Source organism: Aureococcus anophagefferens (genome assembly GCF_000186865.1).
Source record: "Aureococcus anophagefferens unplaced genomic scaffold AURANscaffold_16, whole genome shotgun sequence".
Lineage (NCBI taxonomy): Eukaryota > Pelagophyceae > Pelagomonadales > Pelagomonadaceae > Aureococcus > Aureococcus anophagefferens.
In genome coordinates, this window is record NW_008705576.1 from 246,146 (window position 1) to 270,208 (window position 24,063).

Here is a 24,063-nt window from a genome sequence, read left to right on the forward strand (position 1 = left end):
GCGTCGGTCGGCGCGTCGTCGGGCCGCGCCGGCGCCGCCGCCTCGGAGTCGTAGTAGTTGACGCGGGGGCTGTAGAAGCCCACGAGCTTGAGCCAGGCGTTGGGGTAGAAGTACTTCATGACGTCGATCTCGTCGATCTTGCCCGAGGACACGCGGTAGCCGTCGCGGTATTTCGCCGCGAGCTTGTCGAAGAGGCGATTCCAGCTCGCGAGCGCCGTCGCCGCCGTCTTCGCGTTGAAGGCGCCCTCGCCGCCCTTCGGCACGGCGGCGGCGTCGGCGGCGAAGCGCTGCTCCAGGTGCTTCTGCGCGTCGCGGACGTCGCGGATCGAGAATTTGAACGTGTTCGCCCGAAGCCAGTTCGCCACCAGAGTCGTCGACCAGAACAGGCTGTCGGCCGTGCGCTGGAAGAGGGACCCCCGCGCCAGGGGGTTGCGAGCATCGATGGCCCCCGCGGCGAAGGTGGGCACGTAGACGCCCGCGTGCGGCGCGCCCTGGGCGAACCAGACGAGCGCTCGCCCCGGGCTCGAGACGACGCACGTGGAGTAGGACGTGCGGAACATGGAGATGGCGCGCTCGTAGCGGCCCTGGTGCATCAACTCGTCGCGGCTCGGCAGCTCGTCCCAGGCCTCCGGCGCCGCGTTGGGCTGGCCGTCGAAGGCGCCGTCGAAGCGGTTCGGGTCGCCCCAGGGCCCCGCGGCGAAGCCCTTGGTCAGGTCCACGGCGCTGCCCTCGTAGTAGTCGCGGTTGATGGCGAGGATGTCGTGGACGCTCAGCGCCTTCTCCGCCTTGACGGACCAGGGCAGCTCCGACCCGAGGACGTCGGGCGCGCCGTTTGCCGCGTCGACGAACGCCGCCGTCGCCGCGGGCGCGACCAAGCTCATGACGCGCCACTGGCGCCGCGTCGAGTAGAGGAACATGGCGTTGGGTCGTGCTGTCTTTGGGTCCGTGCCGTAGGTCTTGGCGAAATCCAACAAGCCGCGGTCGTCCTTCTCGAGAAGCCCCGCCTCGACGGCCTCGGTCTCCAGATTCGTCGACGCCAAGTACGCGCACGCGTCGTCCGTGGCCGCGTAGGGCGCCTCCTCCCAGAGGCAGGCCGTGCGGTCGTCGGACTCGGCGTAGGCCTCCTCGGGGATGCCCCGGAGCACGAAGGCGTTGGCGACGGGCGCGACGTGGCCCCGCGGGACTTTCCCCGCGGCCCAGACGGCCGACGTGCCCTTTTTATCCGGAAGAATGTGGAACATCCAGGACTCGCGGCCGTCGCCGATGGTCAACGCCTCGCCGGCCTCCCCGGGCACGAGCTCCGCGGCGTAGTAGCCGTGCTTCTCGGCCACAGCGCCCATGAACCGGATCGCGCACCGCGCCGTCGCGCACGCGCGCAGCGCGAGCCGCGTGAGCTGCGTGATGTCCACGAGGGGCCCGTCGCAGGTCGGGCAGGCCCGCGGCAGCGCGCCGCCCAATTTCGCCTCGCAGGTCGACTCGCCCATGGCGAGGCCCGCGTCGTTCGCGATGCCGTACTGCGACTCCACGGAACCGTACGCCGCGGCGCCTTTGCCCAACGTCTTCAATTCGTCGAGCTCGAGGAACCCGAGCGTGTACGTCGCCTGCCAGTCGGCGCCGGCCCAGGCGCGCTCCTGCGCCGCGGCGAGGGCGCCGTTCTCGAAGGGCGGCGCGACGAGGTCCAGATCGATCGCGGCGTACTCGAGCGACGACGCGCGCCAGCTCGCGGACCGGTTCGACACCTCCGTCGGGTAGTTGGGCCGGTAGCGGCGGACGACGACGGGGTCCTCGAGGTTCTCCGGGTCGACGCGGCCGAGGCGGAAGTCGCAGTTGGCGCAGTCGCTCGTGTGCGTGACGACGGTGACGCCGTCCTTCATCGCCGCCGCGTCGATGGCCAGCGCCGTGCAGGCGTCGAGGGTCGCCGTCGCCTTCTTGGCGCCGAGGAGGATCGCGAGGACCGTGGCGGCCGCGGAAGCCATCGTCAGCTGCGATCCAGAACTGGAACTTGTGGTGTCGCCGGACGAGGGAAGCCTGGCTGCGTGGAGAAGCAGTGGCAATATCGCCAACCACGACGTCAAGGAGCACTGACGGTGAAGTGACAAAATCGTGGCAAAATCGTGGTGTGCCTTCTCCCCTGCGAACTGCAACATCGCGGGTGACGCGCGATGGCGAGGCGCTTTTTGGCGGTCGGAGGTGAAGCATGTTGCGGTTCAACAGCGTGTAAAACACACTCCGAGTCCTTACGAGACCTAATAAAACGGTTAGGGCGTCGCCGCGCCGTCTTCGATGGCCACGACCGAGCAGCCGCGGTAGATGTCGTCGATGACGACGTCGACCTCGAAGACGCGGACGTTCTCCATGTCCAAGTTCACGCGGTCCTTCGCCTCGTCGTGGTCGAGGCTGAGGCCGCGGAGCTGGAGATCAAAGGCCTCCATGGACAGGTCCCGAGGGGTCTCGCGTCTGGAGAGCCGGCGCCCGTCAAAAAGGACCCGGAGCCAGGCGGCGCAGACGCCGTACTCCTTCGCGACCTCGTCGAGGACGGTCGACACGGGCTCGCCGGACTCGATGCCATGTCGACGGCCGTAGTACCTTCGCTCGAACGGGTCCTTCAAGAAGATGTTGACGCCGAGCTGGGTCTCGCCCTCCCAGGCCTCGAGGAAAGCGGCGCGCGCGGGGCTCACGGCCTGCTCCGGGTTCTCGCGTTCCAGCCCCAGCCGCACCACCTCGGACTCCAGGCTCACGGACAGCAATAGCAACGGCAACGGCTCCGGCGCGGTGGACACCGGCACCGACGCGTCGAAGCCGGCCTCGCTGATGCGCACGTCCGCGAAGGTCAGCTGCTCCGCCGTCGGCACGGCCGCCGCCGCGGGCGCGGCCGCCGCCGCGGGCGCGGCCGCCGCCGCGGGCGCCGCGGGCGCCGCGGGCGCCGGCCGCGGCGGCCGCGTCGGCGGCATGAGCATGCGTTCGATCGCCTCGGACTCGGACTCGGACTCGGACTCGATCTCCCTCTCCGTCGCGAAGGACGCGGCGGCCGGCAGGAGGGAGGGGGAGGGAAGCTCGGGAAACGGCACGGGGAGCACGCCCCCGGACGGCGGCGCGTCGTCGTCCGGGCGCGCGCCATCGTCCAGCGGCGGCAAGTCGTACTCGTCCGCCGGCGACGGCGGTCGCGACGCCGAAGGGCTCGGGCGCGAGGCCGCGAGGTCCCGCGGCGTCGGCAGCGACGACAGTCGGCTCTTTTTGGTCCGGCGCGGCGTGAGGTCCCGCTCCCGCGCGCGCTTCGCCGCCGGCACGCCATCGGCGACGGCGAGCGCGTCGAGGAAGTCGCGGGCGGCGGCGAGCGCGTCCGCGGCGGGCGCGGACCGGGGCCGCTCCATCCACAAATGGACTAAGCCGAACGGCATCGGCGCAACGTGGCGCCCCGCAGGGACCCGCGGCGGCGAGAACAAAAACAGCGGTCCGGCCCGAGCAGGAGCGTGAGCTTGCCGCAGCAGGAGCGTGAGCTCGAGCGGCCCGCGCTTCATCTTCCCCGCGACGTCCGCGATGGCCACGCCCTTGGGCACGGGCTTGCCGGCGATGGCGAGCACGAGGTCGCCGACCTTGATGCCCAGGACCCGCGCCTCGGCGGCGTCGTTCTCGACCTTCGCGACGCGGACGTGCTCGCCGTCGCGGACCGCGAGCGAGAGGCCGATGGTCGCGCCGTAGAACGTCACCGCCTTGATCCGGAGCATGGACGTGTCCCACTTGCCTTGCAGGTCGCCGTTCGTCCGGCCGTTGAGCGAGAAGACCTCGTACTCCTCCAGGATCTTGCTAAAGTTCCGCCCGTACATGTAGAGCCCGTCGTAGAGCGCGAGCTCCTCCTCGGCCGTCCACGCGTTGGGGATGCGCCGCCCGTTCGGCGTCAGCGCGCGCTCCGGCGCGTCGGGCCGCATGCGCCGCTTGTAGGAGGGGCGGAAGAGCTTGAGCTCGAGCGGCCGCTCCGCGGTCTGGATCTTCGCCGCGACGTCCGCGATGGCCATGCCCTTGGTCATGGTCTCGCCGGCGATGGCGAACACGAGGTCGCCGACCTCGATGCCCATGGCCCGCGCCTCGGCGGCGCCGTCCTTGATCTTCTGGACGCGGACGTGCTCGCCGCCGCGGACCGCGAGGACGAGGCCCAGCGTCTTCCCGTGGAACGTCACGCTGCGCCGCCCGTTCGGCGTCAGCGCGCGCTCCGGCGCGTCGGGCCGCGCGCCGTGCCGCGCGGCCGTCGTCCGACGCGCCGGAGCGCGCGCGGCGCGCCGCGCGGCGGCGTCGGTACGATTCCTAGTCGCGATCTCTGCTGAGCTACGAGCGGGAGGAGCCGGAAGCGCCGCAGCGAGGGGCGCTGGCGGCGACGGGCAGGAGGTTGCCGCGGCGGCGGCGTTGGCGGCGCCCCGCTCGAAGAGCGCGTTGTAGGCGCGCTCACTAGCGCGCAGCTCGTCGTCGTCTTTCGGCTCGACCATCTCGCATGCGGCGAGGTTTGCGCCGCCGGCAACATCGACCGCACCAACCCGGACGCGCTCGCGACCCGGGTGCGCGCCGGTCCCCTCGTGGCCGCCCCGTCGTCGCGGTACTCGCCGCCCCCGTCCGAGCCAGCAGCATGGCCATTCGACGGGTCGATCTCGTCGTCGTCGGCCGCGGCGCGCACGGCGTTACTAGACCCGATTTACTCCTCCGCGCCCGGGATGCGCGACGTGATCGTCACGAGCGCGCGGCGCGCGCTCACTCCCCGCACGCCGTGCACGACGCGGACGGCATCGAAATCGCCGCCGCGCGCGCGCGCGGCGACCGTGATCCGCCCTGCCAGCTTCTCAGTGAGCAGGTAAGAATCTCCCTGTGACAGGGGGATCTCGATAAAACAAAGGACGCCGATGTTTTTCATCGCGGTCGTCGTCGCGAAGCCGTCCTCGTTGACGACCTGAAGGCCGACAACGAGGACGCCGTCTCCTGCGACCTGGAAACACGCGCGGTTCTCGCATTTTCGTTCTTTTTCTCTCAAACTTTTTGAAGTGATGGGGCCGTCGATGTGGGGCGCCATGCCGCCGTCCCAGAGGCGGCTCCGCAGCGGCCGGACCGGCGGCCGGTAGGTCATGATCTGCGTGGACGTCCGCGAGCCAGGACGCTCGCGGATCGGGCGCTCGAATATTCTTGTGAGGTTGTAGCCCGGGAGCTCGGCGAGCTCGTCCCGGTGCGCGTCGACGTAAAGCCGTCGCGTCGGGTCCGTGCAGGGGACGCCGCCGTCTGCCACGCGCTTGGCGTCCATGATCTCCTCGACCTTGTACGCGACCGCGTCGTAAGCGCGGCACGTCTCGCTGTCCACGGCGCCGCGGCGGACCATGCCCCTGACGAGGCCGCGCAAGAGGAGCGACGCCTCAGGCGACTGTGAGCCGCCCACAGCGCCCTCCGCCTCTTGGACCGTGTCACTCTGCATGATGCGGTACCACGCCCTTGTGCCGCCTTGAAATTCGCGCTCGTGGAAGACCGGCACGCTCGGCGTCCCGTCCGACCCGCGCAGATGCCCCGGCACCTTCATCGGCGGCAATAAACGCGGCTTCTTTTCTCCCTTGTTGTCACCGCACCATGAGCCACGCGAGCGCTTCGCCATTGCTGCGTGGCGATACTGATCAGGATCTTGACTCTCGGTGCCGAGGCAGCCCAGTGCCTCGACTCGCTCTCGCGCCATGCCGCGCCGCTGGCCATGCCTGGCCTTGTTGGCAACGACAGCAGCAATGCGCGTAACACGCCGCGCTGCATTGGTCGGCGGCGGCGGCGTAGCCCTGCCGCTCTCGGCGCAAGCAATGCAATTACGGTCGCAGTCGCTGCTCGTGGCCAGCGGCGTAACGCTGCCGCTCGCGGCGAAAGCACTGGAGCCGCTGCCCGTGCGCTACGGCGGCGGCGACGATCAACTCGCCGACTGCTACCTGCAAGACGGCGAGCGCCCCGTCGTCGTCCTGCTGCACGGCGGCTACTGGCGCGCGAGCTACGGCAAATCGCTCATGGACGCGGTCGCGCGAGACGTCCGAACAAACACCGAGTTCCACTGCGTGAACGTCGAGTACGCGCGCGGCGCCGGCAGCTGCGAGCGCGCGTCCGCCGACGTCGCCGCGGCCCTGGCGTGGCTCGCGGGCCCCGCGGCGCGACGCCTCGGCCTCGACGCGACGAACAGGGCAGCAAAAGAGAGCGAAATTCCCAACTTCAAAGGCTCATATCTCGGCCGTTTCCCACTCGTTTCGGCTGATTTTTGGACAAGCGATCATCTCTCGGAACGGTCTCGAAGCGTGGATGCTTTCCGGAACGCGCGCGCGCGGAACACTCACGTTGAAGCGACGTTGAATCACCCTTTTGCTGCCCAGGCGACGAACGTCGCGCTCGTCGGGCACAGCGCGGGCGGGCAGCTCGCGCTGCGGCACGCGCTCCGGGGGTCGCCGGCGGCCGGGCGGGGCGGCGCGTCGTCCGCGACGGTGCTGCGCTGCGCCGTGTCCTGCGGCGGCGTGCTCGACCTGCGCGAGGCGCGCGCGAAGCGCGTCGGCGGTTCGGCCGTCGACGACTTCCTCGGGGCCGACGGCGACGTCCGCGCGGCGTCGCCCATCGAGCTGCTGCCGCCGGCCATGACGTCGTCGCTCCGAGCGTCGGCGGACTGGCGCGGCGTGGGCGCGTGGGAGGATGGGCTCGCGGCGACGACGAAGCTGGCGTGCGTCCACGGCCTCGACGACTCCGTGGTCCCCGCGGCGCTGTCGACGCGTTTTACGGTGGCCGCCACGGTCGGCGGCTTGCCGGTGGAGTACCACCAGATCAAGCGCGAGGGCCACTTCGAGGTCCTCGCGCCGACCTCGCGGTCCTGGCGCGCGACGCGCGCCGTCGTCGAGGACGCGCTCCGCGCGCCGCCGGCGAAGCCGCTCCTCGGCGGCGACGCGCGGCGCATGGCGCCGACGAGGCGCGTCGACACGGACAGCGAGATCGTCATCACGACGCTTAGGGAAGTAACTTGAACCTGTTGTTGAAGACCGCGGTCGGGCAGCCTCAGATGGAACGCGCCCTACCGACTTGAGCGCGCGCGAACCATGGCGCTCGAGGGCTGCCTCGCGGGCAACCACGACGCGGCGATGGCGGGCCTCTGTTTCTTTCCCCTGTGGCTCTGCCTGCTCATCGGCGGCCTCATGTTCGGCGGCGCGAACGTCGCCTACCAGGTCGACGAGGCCGCCGTGGCCGACTGGACGAAGGGCAGCTGCGAGGTCATTCGCGGCAATTCGAGCGTCTTCACCATGGACTGCGGGCGCGGCAACCGCGTGCACCAGGCCTGGGTCGCCGTGAAGCTGACCTTGTCGAGCAACGAGACGAAACTCGGCACCGCGCTCAAGCGGCCGTCCTGGCGCAAGGAGTGCGGCGGCGGCGAGAACAACTGCGGCACCAAGTACTGCTTCGACAAGGGCGGCCGCGCCGCGGCGAAGCGCTTCCTCGCCAAGTTCGCCGACGGCGAGACCTACCCGTGCTGGTACGACCCGGAATCCACCGCGCGCATCGCGCTGCGGAACAACGGCTCACCGCTCAAGGAGACCTGGATCGCCGGGCTGATCCTGCTCTGCCTCGGCGGCGTCGTGCTCCTGGCGTCGCCGCCCCTCGTCGCCTACGTGACGCGCGCGCCCAAGGCCGCGGTGCCCCGCGCGACGCCCGTCGCGGCCGCGCGCGCCGGCGCGCCCGGCGCCGCGCCGCCCATGGCCCAGGTCGTCGGCGGCGCCAAGGTCCGGCCCGCGGGCAGCCGGCCCTACTACGAGCGCAGCCCGTCGGGGGACCACATGTACGTGCATAACGCCTAGTAGGGGAACGTGCAGTGCATGGTGAACTTTCAAACGTTAACAGCGGCAGCCGGGCTGCCAGTCTGGGCACCTGCCGCAGGTCGCGCGCTGCGCTAACACAATGAGCGACCGCGTGACCGTCAACGTCGGCGGACGACGCTTCGAGACGACGTCGACGACGCTGTTGTCTTGCGAGTCGAGCTACTTCGCCGCCCTGCTCGGCGACACCGGCCGGAAGCTGAGCGGCCGGAAGCGCGCGCGCGGCGATGAGTCCGAGTCTGAGGCCGCGCCGCGGGAGCTATTCCTGGACCGCGACCCGTCGCTGTTCGAGGTCGTCCTCCAGTTCATGCGCTCGGGCGGCGCGCTGCCCGCGGCAACGCGCGTCGATCTCGCCAAGCTCGAGGACCTCCGAGCGGAGGGCGAGTTCCTGTGCTTCGAGGGCCTCGTATCCGCGTGCGAGGCGGCGGCCGTGGCATACCTGGAGAACGTGAAGGAAGCCGCGGAAGCCGCCACGCCGCCCGAGGAAGATGCGCAACATCAAATGTTCAGCATCGGTGAAGCAGAGAAGACGATCGAAGTCCCGGAAGGGCAGGTGCTGTACATCGTCTCGGCGACAATGGCCGGCAGAAATTGCCAGGTGAGACGCTTCACTCTTCATGCGGATAACGAAAAGAAGAGAGCGAATGGCGAACAATTCAATATACCCAATTGCTATCTTGCTGCTCTTTCTGCTCCTCCTTTTGGCGACGGAACCATGCAATACGATTGGTTCGAGCATTCTTCGGGTGACTTCCAGCTTCTGGCTAAGGAAAATGTCGACCAACGATTCCGCGCCATCGCGCACGTCGGACTCGACCAGGTTAATTGCGGTAACATTCCACTGAACATGCAGTTTCGTCAAGATCTGCGCATCTGCCTCGGAGGCGACGACGTCGAAAGCGTGACGCTGAGAGCCACGGGCAGCGCGATATGGCACCTCGTCACTTGGATCGGCCATCCGCACAAGATTCCAGGGCTCATAGCACCGACGGCGGCGCCGTCTTACAGCTCCACGAAAGAGTCGGACGACCTGACGCTCGCGCTCGTCGCCGCGGCCACGACAAGCAACGCGGTGGCCGTAGCCGCCGCGGCAGCTGCAGCCATGGCGGCCATCATGGCGCTCCGCAGGCGCCGCGCGCGCCGCTAAGAAAAACCACGTATTCTATGCGACGACACGCGCGCCACTAAGCAAAGGCGCACCCTATGCGGCGACGACGCGGGTCCTATCGCAGGATCTGGCCGATCCCCGCGGCGGCGGCGGCGGCGACGGCGACCGCGGAGAGCGCCGCCTTGAGGATGCCGCGGTTCCGCGAGGCCCGCGCGAGCTCCGCCGCGGCGCGCTCCTCGGACCGGCGCTGCACGGCCTCCATCTCGCTCTTGAGCCCCTCGCGCTCGGCCTCGGCGGATTTCGCGCCCTCGGACGCCGCGGCGACCTCCGCGCGCGCCGCCGCCAGCTCCGCGAGGAGCGCTTGCCGCGCGGCGTCGTCGCCGCCGCCGGAGGCGTCGGCGCGGCGCGCGACGTCGCGGCGGCGCGTCGAGCGCGGCAGCGCGCGAGGCTCCGTGGCGAGGGCCTGCCGTGGCTGCGGCGCGCGCGGCGCGGCACGCTGGAGTGCGCAGGCTGGGAAAGCGACGGCGAGGAGGACGAGGTGTGCAAAGATGCGTGCTGCGCGCATTATGTCGCCGCGCGCGCTCTCGGAGAGCTCGTGCAAGCACCGGCTGGAGGCGGCGCTCTTGATGCCCAAAAGTTCACACAAACTGTAATTGAACTTTTTAAACGAGACCCACCCGGGCCCGTCGTGGTCCTCGAAAACGTTCTCGACCCGAGCCCCGGGCGGCCGCGCTCCTCGACGTCCCGCACGGCGAAGCGATGGGCCGCAAGTCGCCGAAGAAGAACTTCGTCAAGGAGAACGCGAAGCACCACGCGCCGAAGCCGAAAATCGACGACGCGGTCCCCAAGGTCGACGACGGCCAGCGCATCGTCCCCGACAAGCCGGCGCCGACCTCGTCGCCCGCGCCGTCGCCGCGCGGCACGGCGGCCTTCGCGCCGAGCTCGCACCGCCGCTTCTCCGACCCCTTCGTCTACGCCGCCGCGTCCGAGGCGCCGGGGCCCGGCGCGTACGACGCGACGTCGCCCGAGCGCCGCGGCGGCGTCGTCGACTACGCGCGCGGCGACCGCGCGTCGCCGCCGCGCGAGTCGCCGCCGCGGCCGCCGGAGCAGCCGCCGCGCGCGCCCGAGGCCGCGGGCGCCGAGGACGACGACTCCGCGACCGTCGCCTCCGACGAGGACAGCGTCTACGAGGCGGCCGTCGCGTCCGAGTGGGAGGTCACGGTGGACAGCCGCCACGAGATCCTCGGCGAGCCGCTGTCGCCGCGCACGGCGAGCGCGCGGACGCGCTACTCCTTCCAGGAGGACGTCGTCGTGTCCGCGCCGACCGCGACGGCGGCGGCCGCGCCGCCGCCGCCGCCCCACGCGGAGCGCGCGTCGACGGCCGCGTGGGGCACCATGATGGTCTGCTGCGTGCCCGCCGTCGTGACGGGCATCGCCTGCGCCGCGGGCGCGTCCCTGCTGGAGACGCTCAACCTGAAATCGAACGCGCCGAGGCTCCGGGACCAGGCGCGGCCCGCGCCGAAGCCCCGCAGTACGAGCGCGGAGATCTAAGGTTCGACACGTGTTACTTGAGCGCCCCCCGCACGGCCTTCACGAGCGGGTTGGGCTTCGGGGGCAGCGTCATGGGCGCCGCGCTCGGCAGCTCGACGTCGACGGCCTTGGGCGCGAGGGACGCGAACTTCTGCGCGTCGCCGCGGAGCTCCGGCGGCCACTCGGGCCGGTTCGCGGCGAGCCAGGCCTCGGACGTGAACGCGTCGCAGCTCAGGGCCGCGTCGACCTTGGCCAGTTTGCCGTAGGTCGCGTCGTAGGCCGTCGACCCGACGCGGCGCCGCTTGACCTTGGCGTCGCCCCTGGGCGAGTAGTCCTCGCCCGCCTGGCCCGCGCCGTCGGCCTCGAACTCGTACCATAAAAAGTTCTGGCCCGTCCGTTGCGTGACGTAGGGGTTCGCCGGGTCCAGACCCACGGACACGGCGGCCAGCGACCGCGCGGCGTCGGCCAAAGCCCGGTTCTTCTTCGCTTTTGTGCGCTGGTCGTTGCCGAGGTCTTCCGCGTCGTCCGCGACGACGCGCGTCCGCGCGTCGTCGACGTAGGTCTTTAAACGCAGGCAGCCCGTCTGCCAGAGCGCCGTCGCGTCCGTGCGGTCGTCGTCCTTGGCGTAGAGCCGCGCGGAGAGCGCGAGGTGCAGCTCCGCGTCCTTGCGCGACAGCTCCTGGAGCAGGGGCACGTCGTCGGGGTTGTTCGACACGGGCTTCGACTTTTGGGCGAAGACGCGCCGCGTCTCCGCGACGGCGTCCGCGTTCGCCGTCGCGTAGAGCGCGAGCGCGCGGTCCGCGGCGGCGTTGCGCGCGCGGATCGCGTCGCCGACGCGGTCGTGGGCCTACGCGGAGGAAGGGTGTTTTTCGCGACGACTCGTCGGGAGAGGACGCGGCCGGCGCGCGGCCTCGGCGTCCGCGAAGGACCTCGCCGCCGCCGCGAAGTCGCCGTCGCGCGCCGACGCGCGCGCCAGCAGCTCGTAGGAGAAGGGGTTGCGCTGCTCGAGGTTCGGCAGGTCCTCGTCGAGGGCCAGGGCCGCCTTGGCGTCCGCGCGCGCCGCGCCGTGCGCGCCGCGCGCCTCCTCGAGGCGCGCGCGCGCGAGGAGCGCGCGCGGCAGCTCGGCGGGATCGGCGTCGCTGTTGCCCTTGAGGAGCGTGACCTCGGCCGCGAGGTCGGCCTCGGCCTTTTGGGCGTCGCCCTCGCGCTGGTACGCTTTCGCGCGGAGAGAGTAGAGGCCGGCGAGCTCGTCGTCCGCGAGCTTCTCCTTCTTCCAGGCCTCGATGGCCTTGCCGAGCAGGGGCACGGCGTCCTTCTGCTCCTGGCTCGACGCGTCGAGCGCGCGCTGCACGAGCTCCAGCGACGCGGGCGACGGCGGGGCCGCGGCCTGGGCCGCCTGGGCGAGCGGCGCCGTCGCGAGCGCGAGCGCGAGCGCGTCGCCGCCGACGCGCTTGCAGAGCCGGAGGCCTTGCGCGGGGACCTGGAGGCCTTGCGGCAGCCGGAGGCCCTGCGCCGCCCACAGGAGCAGGCCAAAACACGCCGCTTTAGGAGCCATCGCAGCGTGACTCAGAGCTGCTCTTCAACAACTCATTGTTGACGTGACGTTGACGCGGGATCGCACGGCTTATCTTGCGCTAAACGGCCGTGGCAAGCATAATGAACATCCACCTTACTCCTTCTCCTCCGGCGGGTCGAGGACCGCCTCGGCGTCCTCGTACTGGCGGTACTCCTGGACGAGGTCGTTCACGTTGGACTCGGCCTCACAGAACTCCATCTCGTCCATGCCCTCGCCCGTGTAGTTGTGGACGAACGCCTTCTTGCGGAAGAGTGCGGTCATCTGCTCGCGGACGCGATTGAGCGGCTGGCGCACCGCCGTCGAGTTCGCGATGGCCGTCGACGACACGGCGCCGGATATTGACGACGCGCGCGGCGGCGGCGCCCAGCCGTCGAAGAGCTTCGCGCGCGTGGGCACGTACGCGTCGGCGCGCGCCGCGAGCTCGGCCTCGACGTCGGCGGCGGACGGCGGGCCGCGCGCGAAGAGCGCCGCGGCGAGGAGCTTGGACGCGGGCCGCGCGTCGGACGTTGCCAGGAGCGCCGCGACCTGGGCAGGACAAGGGTGATTCAACGTCGCTTCAACGTGAATGTTCCGCGCGCGCGCGTTCCGACAAAAGCATCCACGCTTCGAGACCGTTCCGAGAGATGATCGCTCGTCCAAAAATCAGCCGAAACGAGCGGACAACGTCCGAGAAAGGAGCCTTTGAAGTTGGGAATTTCGCTCTCTTGTCCTGCCCTGGCGGCGACGCGCGCCGTCGCGGCTTTCACGTCGCCGTCGTACTGCGCGACGGGCAGCCCCGCGGCTAGCATCTGCCGCCGGAACGCGTCGTCCGCGGCGACGTAGGCCGGCGGCGCCGCGACGTCGTTCGCCGGGTCGCGGCGCTCGGGCGTCTCGCAGTAGAGGTGGTCCAGCGCCGCGGCCGGGGAGACGCCCGGCGGCGCGGCGCCCGCGAGGAGGAAGTGGAGGCGCCGGCCGTAGGTCCAGGGGCAGAGCGCGTGGTGGAAGGAGCGGGGCAGTTCAACGACGCCGAGGGAAAGCGGAACGGCGCCGTCGCGTCGGCCATCGCGCGCGCGGCCGCGGCCTCCGGGCTCGCAGTCTTCGCGAGCGCGTCGGCGTCGAAGAGGATCGCGTGCGCGCCTTGGGCATTATTCAGTTCGATGAGCTGGTGGAGCGCGAGAACCGCGTTGTAGGGCTGCGTCGGCGATTCCGAGAGCGCCGAGCCCGGCAGGACGGCGAAGCTCGCGAGGACCCGGTCGGGGTACTCCTCCGCGATCTTGGTCAGGAGCAGCGGACCCAAGCCGCCGCCGGTGCCGCCGCCGAGCGCGTGGCAGACCTGGAAGGCCGCGAGGCGGTCGCACTGCTCCGCCTCCCGCCTAACTACGTCGAGGCAGGCGTCGACGATCTCCGCGCCGGACGTGTAGAAGCCCTTGGCCCAGTTGCCGCCCGTCGCCTCGCCGTAGACGTGGTTGTCCGGCCGGAACAGCTTGCCCAGCGGCGCCGCGACCGTCGCGTCGCAGCCGCTCTTGTCCGCGTGCACGAGCACGGACCGGGGCACGAAGCGGCCGTCGCTCGTCTCGTTGAAGTAGGACGCGGGACCGGCGCCCGCGCCCGCCGCGTCGACGCCGTGCTCTTGGCAGATCGCTTCCCAGAAGGACGCGCCGATGCGGTTGCCACTGCTTCCCACGGACACTTGGACGATGCCGGCCTTGTGGCCCAGGACGTTCTGCTCGTACCAGGTCTCGATGTCGGCGCGCGAGTAGCCCTCGTTCTTCGCGTCCTCCTCGGACTGGTACGGCGCGTTCGGGAGCGCCTCTTCGATGGAGTCGTAGGTCGCGGCGCTGGCGGCGGCGCCCATGGTGCTTGCGGTTGGCGGAGATGGAAGGCAGCCCGGAGCTTGCGGCGACGAGGCGTTTGCAGGCGGAGGAAGGCTGCCTGGTTGTGGTGACGAGGCGGAGCTGAAAGGCAGCCCGGTGCTTGCGGCGACGAGGCGTTTGCAGGCGGAGCTCGGAGGAACGCTGCCCGGCCGAGTATTGAAATTCAAGAGGTCGTGGTGAAGTGGACGTTTACCAGATGTTACCTCTCGGCGGCAAACGATGAGTAGCAACGGCGGCTTGTTGGAAGCGTAAAGAGCGGCGCCTTGGTTGGAAGCGTAACGAGATATGGCGCCCATGTCTCTGGCCGAGCTCGCGGCCCTGCCGCTCAGCACGAAGAAGTCGGAATACGACGAGATCGAATCGGAGCTGGAGCTGCGCGGCTCCTCCGAGTTCTTACCGTTCGACCTACCGTTCGACGACGCGGAACCGTTGGAGGGCGACGACGAGCCGCTCCCCGCGACGTCGACGCTCGTGAGCGTCGCGTCCCTCGACGATGACGACACGCCTCAACGCCGCGACGCGACGCCGCTCCACGGCTTCGCCGAGGAGGACCTCACGTCGCCGCCGCCGCCGCCGGACGACGCGCCGGCCGCCGACGACTCGCCGCGCGACCAGCCGGCGCTCGGCCGCGTGCGCAACAGCCCGACGTCGCCGGAGCCCGCGCGCGGCCGCGCGCCGCGGAGCCCCGACGAGCGCGGCGACGACGGCGCCGACGACGAGCCCGCGCGCGGCCGCGTGAAAAACAGCCCCGAGGAGCCGGCCCTCGGCCGCGTGCGCAACTCGCCGACGTCGCCGGCGAGCCGCAAGTCCCTGTCGCCGGCGAGCCGCCGGGCCTTCGCGCCGGGCGGCCCCGTCGTCGCGAGCCCGTTCCCGCCGAAGGCTCCCCAGCCCAACTTCCCCGCGTCGCCGCCCGGGAGCCCCGGCGCGGCGCCCGCGTCGCCGCCCCCCGCGAGCCCGCCGAGCTTCCGGGGCTTCGAGGCGAGCCCGGCGCCGTCGCCGAAGGCGCCCGCGGCGCGGTCGCTCGGCGCGTTCGTGGAACCGCGGCCGCTCGCCGCCGTCGTCGTCGCGCGGCCGCCGGAGCCGGAGCCGGAGCCGGAGCCGGCCCGTCGCGCGCCGCGGCCGGAGGTCGCGCGCCTCGAGGCGCGCATCGAGGAGCTCCAGGGCGCGGCGGCCGCCGCGGACCGGTCCGCGGCGCAGGCGAGCGCGTCGCTCCGCTACGCGGAGGCGGCGAAATTGGAACTCGAGGACGAGCTCGCGCGGTCCCGCGCGGCCCAGCGCGAGCTCCGCGACGCCTGCCGCGAGACGTCGGAGCGCCTTGGCCAGGAGACGGCGGACCTGGGGCTCGCGCGGCGCCGCATCCGCGAGCTCCAGGCGGCGCTCGAGGCCGCGGAGCTCTCGTCGGGCAAGGCCTGGGACGCGGCGACGGAGGCGCGCGCCGAGGCGGAGCGCTGGCGCGAGGCCCACGGCGACGCCGCGGACGCGCTCAACGCGGCGAACGCGAAGCACGCGGAGCTCGCGGCCGCGCTCCGGCGCAGAGGGCGGAGCCGGAGCCCGCCGCCGCGCGACGAGCCGCCCCGCGGCGTTTCGGACCGCGGCCCGCCGGAGCCGCCGCGGCCGACGACGCTCGCGGCCTACGCGGGGCCCGCCGCGGCGCCGCTCGCGCGCTACGCCGAGGACGACGCGCCGCGGCGGCGCGCGGAGCCGGAATCGCGGTGGCGCGCCGAGCCGGAACCGCAGTCGCGGTGGCACGCGGAGCCGGAACAACAATCGCGGTGGCACGCCCAGCCGGAGCCGTCGCGGTGGCACGCCGACCCGGCGCCGGCCGACCCGGACCCGCCCGCGCCGTCGCCACCGGAGCCGCCGGCCGCGCCGCCGTCGCCGCCCGCGGGCGCGCGGCCGCCGGAGCGCGGCTTCCGCGCCAAGGGCGGCGCGCCGGCGTCGCCGACGACCGCCGGCGCGCCGCTGCGAGCCCGCGCGTTCGGGCGCAACGACAACGCGCTCTCCGCGGGGAGCCCCTTCGCGACGGACAGAGACCGCGACGCCGTCGACGCGCGCGCGCCCCTGGAGCGGCGCTTGCTGGGCCTCAACCTCGAGCGGGACCAGCTCGCCACAGAGCTCGCGAAGATGCCGGTCCACGCGCGGTCGTTCAAGGAGAAGCAGCGGCGGCGCCTCGCGGAGGACCGGAAGGCGGATTTGGACGCCATGGCGAACCAGCTCAAGTTCGCGCTCCGGGCCACCGCCGTGTCGTAAGCACGCGGTGATTCTTAGGGTTCTTTCTCTCCGGGCTAATCGCGCCGGGCGACGGCTACCGCCGGTCTACTCGTAGGCGTCGAAGGACCGCGACGACGGCGTCGAGCCGGGCGACACGCAGCACCACGCGTCCTCGCGGTTCGGCCGCCCGGCCACGGAGGCCGCGCGGACGTCCCAGCCCAGGGCCGCGAGGAGCCGCATCTCCGTCGCGCGGATCTCGCGCGCGTCGAAGCGGCCGCCCGCGAGTTCCACGACCAGACCCATCAGCGCGCGGCCCGTCTCGCACTCGTGGAACTTGGCGGCGACGAGCAGCGCCGCGAAGACGGTGCGCCGCGCGTCGCGGAAGTCGTTCGCGAGGCCCACGCGGACGGCGTACATGACGACGTCGCGCGTCGTCTCCATCGTCGCCGCCATGAGCTTCGGCGCGTTGAGCGACAGCCACCGCATCTGCAGGTCCGCGAACTCGACGAGCTCGACGCGGTTCGGCGCCCAGGCCGCCGCGGCGTCGTCGCCGCCGTCGTCGAGGTGCAACGCGCCGAGGGACCCGAGCGACGAGTCGCCGTCGGACTCCGAGTCCGTGACGGCGCGCGCGGGGCCGAGCACGACGCGGACGACGCGGCCGTCCGCGGGCGCGTCGTCCCGCGGCGGCGACCCGTCGCGCTGCGACGACCAGCTCCCGGCGCGGTCCCGCGCCACGCGCACGGTCGACGCGAAGGGCGGCTCGTCGAGGCCCGGCTCGTAGGAGCCGACGAACCAGTCGTCGTCGTCGTCGGACTCGTCGCTCGAGTAGTAGGCGTGGCGGTCGAGGGCCCACGACATTTGAGATCGATGCATCAAACGGTGGTTCGACGACGATTGCGATTGTATTGCAGCGAGTGTGCTACTCCGCGTGCGACGTATTGCGATGGCTTTTTTGCGACGCGATTGCCGTCGAGCCCGCGCGACGGGTCGCAACGGATTAGTGCCGATCTTCAAAAGCGAGTCGAACTGCTCGTTCGTTGAAGCTACTTGAAGTCGAGTAATCGATGGAGCTGCCCATATGAATGAGGTACCATCCGCCGCCTACCTGGTAGCCTTACTCCCGCTGCTCGTCGCGCTCGGCCTCGTCGTCGCGACGTCGCTCGTCAGCGGCCGCGCGGAGCGCACGCGCAAGCGGCAGCAACGCACTGCTCGAAAGCCTGCCAAGGCTCCGACATCCAAGCCGCGGCGGAGCGCGAGGCCCATGGGCGCCGGCGCCGTCGCGCCGCCCGGCGCGGCCGACGCCGGCCCCGCCGTCGACGCGGACACGGCCGCGCAGATCCGCGCGTTGATGGACGCGGCGCGCGCGAAGCTCGCGGAGGGCGACGGCGACGGCGCGATCGCCTGCGCGCTCGCGGCGGCCAGCGTCCTGCATCCGTGACGGTTTTCGAGAGATTTTTACCGGGAAAACGATGAAAAATCGTTACCGACGCATGTGGTAGGCGGCGGCCAAGCTCGGCAGCGGCGGCGACGAGGACGTAATGAAGCGCCAGCTTGACGCTGCGAAGCGGACCGCCGAGCGCCAGCGGCGCGAGCAGCGGGCGATCCGGCCGGACCTGACCGAGGACGAGGCCGCGGAGCTCGCGGCGGCGCGCGCGGTCTGCGACGACCTCCTCGAGCGGTCCTCGATCCTCGGCGACGGCGGCCACAGCGAGCTCCTCCAGGACGCCTTCGAGGACGGCTCCTCCGTCGTCTGCGTGCGCTGCGGCGACCTCGTCGCGCGCGCGCGCTGGGACGCGCACCGGACGACGTGGTGCCGCATGATCCCCGACGACGACGACGACGACGAGAGTTCGTAACGCTTTTTCCAGAAAAACTTAGCCGTACGCCGCGGGCCGGTGGAGCTCGTGCCGCATGATCCCCGACGACGACGACGAGAGTTCGTAACTTTGAAGACTTTTTCCAGACCGTCTCTTCGGAAAAAATTACTAGCCGTACGCCGCGGGCCGGTGGAGCTCGTCGCCGGGCCGCAGCGGCGGGTCGTGGAAGACGGACGAGAACCGCGCGACCTCGACGCGCGACGCGTAGGCGAGGCGGAAGCTCGGCCGCGTGGGCACGACGACGCACAGGAGCTGCTCCGTCCGCGGCGGGACCGCGTCGACGACGCGGACCGCGCCCGCGCCGCGCGAGAGCGCGCAGCCCGCGAGCTCCGTGAATTCGAGCGTCACCGTCGCCGTGTCGGAAGCGTTCGCGTTCGACGCGACGAGCAGCGTCGCCAGGCCGCACTTGGCCGCCGAGAGCCGGAGGCCGTGGAAGTAGCGCGGGTTGTCGTCGCCGCGCGCGAGCTGGCGGAGCGCGGCCGCGAGAGCCGCGGGTTCTAAGACCGCCGGCGCGGCGTCGAGCGCGTCGCGCGAGAGCACCGCGAGATTCACGTCGACGGCCGACGGCGCGAGGCAGAGCGGCGCGACGACGTGGACGAGGTCGTCGTCGCCGCCGCCGACCCAGGTCCCCAGCGCCGTCGCGGCGCCGCCGGCGACGGCCGCGGAAGCGACCGCGTGGACGCCCGTCACCGCGTCGGCGCCGCAGCGCCCGCGCCGCAGGGCGCGCCGCGACGCGCGCAGCACCAAAACGCAGGCGTCGGGCCCGTCGGCGCGCGGCCGCTCCAAGCAGACGGCCGCGGGCGCGCGCGCGCGGCTCCGGAGCGCGAGGCACGGCGCGCCGGCGGCGGCGACCGAAAACCCCGCGCGCGCCGCGGCGCGGAGGTCGCCGGCCCAGGCGCTCCGGTCCTCGCAGAAGGACACGCGCGAGAAGTAGCGCTCGAGGTCGGCGAAGGACAGCCACTGCGTCGACGGGTCCGGCGCGCCGCGGCTCCTCAACGCGTCGCCGAGTTCCCGGGGCCGCCGCGCGAGGTCCGCCGCGGACCAGTCGCCGGCCCAGGACCGCTGGAGCGCGTCGCCGTGGGGGTCCCGCAGCCGCACGAGGCGGCTCACGGTCCCGCCCAGGTCCGTGAGCTCGACGACGTCGACGACGCTGTACGCGTGGCGCTGATTCAAACCCACGGCGTTGAGCCGCGCCGCGTCGGTCCGCGCGGACGCGCAGCACACGGCCCTCGCCTCGACGAGCGACAGCAGCGTGAGCCACAAGACATCGCGCTTGTCCTCGACGCTCCCGCCCTGCGCGTCGTGCAGGTCGAGCGAGTGGTCGCCGCAGGGCCAGCCCGTGAGGAGCGCGAGCGCGCTCCGCACGTGGCCGCCGCTCAGGAGCTCGTAGCCGCCGTAGACCTTCGCCGCGGCCTTCTCCACGAGCGCGGGCCAGAGCGCGCCGTCGACGCCCGCGAAGCAGGGCCGGCCTCGCAGCGTCGGCAGCGAGTCGTCGACGACGACGAGGCGCCAGAGCCCGAAGCAGCAGAGGCGCACGACGTAGCAGCCCCGCTTGTTCGCCGCGTGGGGCTGGCCGGGGAAGAGCGCCGCCACCGTCGCCGCGTCGCTCGCCGCCAAGACCGCCGCCGCGGAGAGGAGCCTGGGCAGGACAAGAGTGCGAAATTCCCAACTTCAAAGGCTCCGATCTCGGCCGGTTTCCACTCGTTTCGGCTGATTTTTGGACGAGCGATCATCTCTCGGAATGGTCTCGAAGCGTGGATGCTTTTTCCAGAACGGGCGCGCGCGGAACACTCACATTGAAGCGACGTTGAATCACCCTTGTCCTGCCCTGAGAGGAGCCAGCACGTGCCGAGCCGACCCTGCTTCACGTCCGCGGCGCGGGGCCCGCCGCCGGCGCCCCAGGGCCCGGACCGCGGCGCGAAGCGCGACCCGCGCGCCCAGTCGGCGGCGACGGCGTCGCCGCAGGGCACGGGCCGCGGCGGGAAGGCGTCGTCGGCGAAGGACGAGCGCGCGTCGAGCGCCGCCGCCGCGGTCTCGAGGAGCGCCTCCGCCGCGGCGTCGCTCCAGGCCGACGGCGGCTCGAGGCGGAGCGCGGAGGCGCCGGCCGCCGGAACCGCCTCGAGCGGCCGCGCGATCGCCGCGGGCAGCGCCGCGGGCCGCGCCTCGGAAGCGACGAGCGCCCGCGCGAGCGCCGCGTCCGAGGAGGACCGCGCATCGCTGCCGCCCTCGGCCGCGAGGGCCCGCGCGAGCGCCGCGTCCGACGCGGTCCGCGCGCGATGCGCGGCGCCGTCGCCCGCCGCGAGCGCGCGCGCGAGCGCCGCGTCGCCCGGCGGCGCGTCGGACAGCGCGCGCGCAAGCGCCCGGTCCCGGTCCTCGGCGGCGCGCGCGCGCGCCGCGTCCTCCGCCACCAGCGCGCGCGCGAAGGACTCGTCGCCTGAGACATCACCAACAAACTGGCGGCGCGCCGCCGCCTCGGACCGCGGCGCAGCGCGCGGCGGCGCGCCGCCGCCGAAGAGCGCCGCCTCCTGCGCGGCCCAGTCCGACATTGTGTGCGTTGGTGTTAGGTCAGCGCCACGCGCATGTCGCCTGGGTTTTCACCATAAGAGCTTGTGGCAAGAGCTAGCAAGCCTCCTTGCAGCTACGTTGCCCCAACAAACAACATCAGCAGACCTCACGCGATAAGGCAGGACGTCGACTTCCGCCGCGCCTCCTCCTTGGCGATGGCGGACCAGAGCGTCATGGCGGCGAGGGCCTCGGGCTTGGAGATGCGGCCGTTCTCGTTCCAGTCGCTGAACTCCGTGACCTTCTCGAAGAGCTCGTCGGTGAGTTGGATGATGGTCGTCGTCCAGTCGCCCGCGTCGTAGGCGCGCTTGTCCGCGTTGGCCTCCTCGATGGCGACGAGCGCCTTCTTGAACTGGTCGCGGTCGAAGTAGCCGCTCTTGTCCGCGTCGTGGTCCGCGAAAATTTTGTCGACGTCCTCGCTCTTGCTGGACCAGTAGTGGTAGTGCTTGTTCATGGCGCCCATGTGGCAGACGCCGACCTGGCCGTCGGGGTTCTCGGGGAAGATGCTGTGGTGCACGTAGTCGACGCCGTCGTCCGTCGGCGGGTCCGACGGGTTCATCTTCTCCAGGAGCAGCTTCAGCGCCGCCTTGTCGAGGCTGCCGCTGCCGCCGTCGACCTCGCCGAAGAGCTTCACGGCCTCCTTCTCGCGCTGGGCGCGCTTCCGCTCCATGAGGATCGCCCGCTCCCTGCGCTTCGCGGCGAGCGTCGCCATCGCCATGGTCCTCCGGGGGCGACGCAGCCCCGGCGAGGCTGCCCCGCGTGCCCGCGACCGGTGGAGCGCGGCCGACGAGCCGCCGCGGCGCGCAACGGGCGCGCGAGAACGCAGGAAAAGTGCGATGCAACGCCGCGCAGGTCGGCGATGCCGGGCAGCGTGCTTGGGTGTGTCAACGTTGACTAGATGTTGCCTGTACAGCTGTGGCAAGCCTCGTCTTCTCCCTCCGCCGCGCCGGCGCCGACGCATCGTCTCCTCCTCTCGCAGCGCACCGCACAGCCATGTCGTCGACGGCGAGATCACCGAAGCGCACGACGACGCCCGTAACAGCGCCGCAGACGCTGACGAAGGAGCAGTCTCTCGCCGCCGTGCTCGTGGCCTACGCGGCGCTCAAGGCCGGCGCGGGCTCGTCCTTCACGCAGATGGTCTGCAGCGCCGTCGGCGTCGGCGCGGCCTACGTCGCGTCCGCCGTCTTCCAGCTCGACGGCACGGGGTCGCTGGAGGTCGGCGTCGTCGCGGCCTTCGCGGTGTCGTTCCTCGTGCTCGTGCTCGGGCCCGGCGCGGCGGACCTGGTCCTCCTGGGCCTCTGCGCGGCGTCGGCGACGCGCCCGGAGACGTCGACCTTCGACGGCGACGCGCTCAAGCAGGTCTACCGCGCCGCGCGCGCCGCCGAGGAGCCGAAGAAGGCCAAGGGCTTCTTCTCGTCGCTGAAGCGGAAAGCGCTGCGGACCTTCGACGACGTGCTCGCGTCCCTCGGCGACCGCGCGGCGGACATCGTGTTCTATGACCTGAAGGTCTGCCACCTGGCCAAGGTGACGCCGCCGGGCGCGGACGAGCCCATCTACGTCGTGGGCGCCTTCTACGCGTGGCACAACGTCAACGCCGTCGCCATCCACGTCAACAAGTGGCTCGAGGACTTCGGCAACGCCCACGCGACGGCGGCGAACCGGCGCGGCGGCCGCGCCATGCTCGTGCGCATCCCGAACGGCGCCGCCCCGGGGTCGCGGCTCTCCGTCGTCGACCCGCGCGGCCAGGCCGTCGAGTTCGTCGTGCCGCCGGGCGCGCGGCCCGGGGCGGTGATCCAGCTCTCCTACTAACGGGCCTAGCTTACGTCGCCGTCGGCGCGCGGCCGCTTCGCCTCCGCCGCGTCGAGGGCGTCGAGCGCCTCCTCGCCGGCCTCGTCGACGGCCGCGTCGTCCGCGGCGCGGCGCGCGGCGTCGCGCTTCCGCTTCGCCGCCTGGGAGAAGGGCACGTGGAACGCGTCGTAGAGGCGCGCGACCTTCTTGTCGCCGAGGCCCGGCGCGTCGCGGAGCTCCTCCACGGGCGCCCTGAGCAGGTCGCGGAACGTCGCGAAGCGGCCCGCGAGCGTCGCGACGTCCGTCTTGTTCACGGGCTTGATCGTCGTCAACGCGTCGGCGAGCTGCGCGTGGTGCGTCCCGTCGACCTTGTCCTTGATGCACGCCGCGCTGTTGCGCTCGTAGGCCTTGAAGCACTCGAGGTAGCGCGCGCACTCGCGGTCGCTGTGGCCTAAGATGAGCGTGCACTCCGCCTTGACCGCGAGCACGTTGAGCTCGTGGAGCGCCTTGGCCGCGTCGTCGAGGTCGACGTGGCACAGCAGGACGCGCAGCCGCCAGGTCTCGGCCTTGAGCTCCGCGAGGCGCCGGCTCAGGTAGGACGGCTTCAGGAGGTGGTAGCGGATGGAGATGAAGACGGCGCAGTGCTTCTCGCCGACGACGTAGTCGGGCACGAGCTTCTTCTCGAAGCGCCAGGCGACGTTGCGCAGGTGCTTGAGCAGCGGGTTCCCCCGCTGCCGCTCACTGACGAGCAGGCGGTCGGCCATCGCAGGCGCGCGAGAGCCTCCGAGTCAACAAATGCTCAATCTGATGATGTTGAGGCACCTTTCACCCAGCCTCGATCCATGACGCAACAGGATTCCTGCGAAGGCTGCCCATGGAGGCTGCCCATCGCATGAGATGAGCGCCGCGCCGCGCTAGCTGCATCGCAGCCCGGCGCGCGTCGCGTCGCGGCGCGCTCCCCTAACAAAACCGCCATGCCCTGGCGGCCGCCCTACGAGGACGTCAACGCGACCTTCGCGCCGACCTACAACGTCGACGACGACGCCGTGCTTTTGAGCAACCTCCTCGAGCAGCTGACGCTCGCCGACGTCATCCAGGTGGGCCTCACGGGCCTCCTCGCGACGGTGGCGCTCGTCACGTTCTTCGAGCTGAAGCGGCGGACGCGGTCCGCGCGGCGCATGATCTTCTGCCCGCGCATGGTCTGGGAGGGCGAGGTCGAGGCCGTGAGCAAGCGGCACGGCGGCGACTACGCCGCCCAGCCCCGGCGGCGCGTCGGCGAGGTGCGGACCTTCGACTGGGTGCGCGCGACGCTCTTCGAGCGGACGGACGCCGACGTCCTGAAGCACGCGGGCCTCGAGATGTACGTCTACCTGCGGTTCGTGCGCCTCTGCCTGCGGCTCTGCGTCTTCGGGAGCTGCGTCTGCGCGCCCGTGCTCTGCACGGCCTACAGCACGGCCGCGTCGCACTACGGCTACGGCCGCTTCTCGTGGTACCGCTACACGATCGCGAACATCGCCGAGCACCGCCCAGGGCAGGACAAGGGTGATTCAACGTCGCTTCAACGTGAGTGTTCCGCGCGCGCGCGTTCCGGAAACAGCACCCACGCTTCGAGAGCGCTCCGAGAGATGATCGCTCGTCCAAAAATCAGCCAAAACGAGCGGAAAATGGCCGAGAGAGGAGCCTTTGAAATTGGGAATTTCGCACCCTTGTC

The 24,063-nt window shown here is 71.5% G+C and overlaps 5 protein-coding genes across 5 annotated transcripts; 1 reads left to right on the forward strand and 4 right to left on the reverse strand.

The window, feature by feature from the left end:
* Nucleotides 1-5,744: 5,744 nt before the first annotated feature.
* Nucleotides 5,745-7,829, forward strand: EST2 (hypothetical protein; the record flags this gene model as incomplete). Its single annotated transcript, XM_009040614.1, has 3 exons — nt 5,745-6,242; nt 6,369-6,995; nt 7,089-7,829. 3 exons carry the CDS (start codon nt 5,745-5,747, stop codon nt 7,827-7,829), a joined length of 1,866 nt encoding a protein of 621 aa, XP_009038862.1.
* A 4,355-nt stretch (nt 7,830-12,184) lies between these two features.
* On the reverse strand, nt 12,185-12,388 carry AURANDRAFT_8465 (hypothetical protein; the record flags this gene model as incomplete). Its single annotated transcript, XM_009040766.1, has 1 exon — nt 12,185-12,388. A coding segment is annotated over one exon (204 nt), but the record flags the coding sequence as incomplete, so codon positions are not given.
* An 805-nt stretch (nt 12,389-13,193) lies between these two features.
* AURANDRAFT_16500 (hypothetical protein) lies at nt 13,194-13,451 on the reverse strand (the record flags this gene model as incomplete). The annotated part of the gene is made up of 1 exon (XM_009040765.1): nt 13,194-13,451. A coding segment is annotated over one exon (258 nt), but the record flags the coding sequence as incomplete, so codon positions are not given.
* A 45-nt stretch (nt 13,452-13,496) lies between these two features.
* Nucleotides 13,497-13,739, reverse strand: AURANDRAFT_17754 (hypothetical protein; the record flags this gene model as incomplete). The annotated part of the gene is made up of 1 exon (XM_009040764.1): nt 13,497-13,739. A coding segment is annotated over one exon (243 nt), but the record flags the coding sequence as incomplete, so codon positions are not given.
* Nucleotides 13,740-22,378: 8,639 nt separating this feature from the next.
* On the reverse strand, nt 22,379-23,116 carry AURANDRAFT_29330 (hypothetical protein; the record flags this gene model as incomplete). Its single annotated transcript, XM_009040763.1, has 1 exon — nt 22,379-23,116. One exon carries the CDS (start codon nt 23,114-23,116, stop codon nt 22,379-22,381), a length of 738 nt encoding a protein of 245 aa, XP_009039011.1.
* Nucleotides 23,117-24,063: the final 947 nt, after the last annotated feature.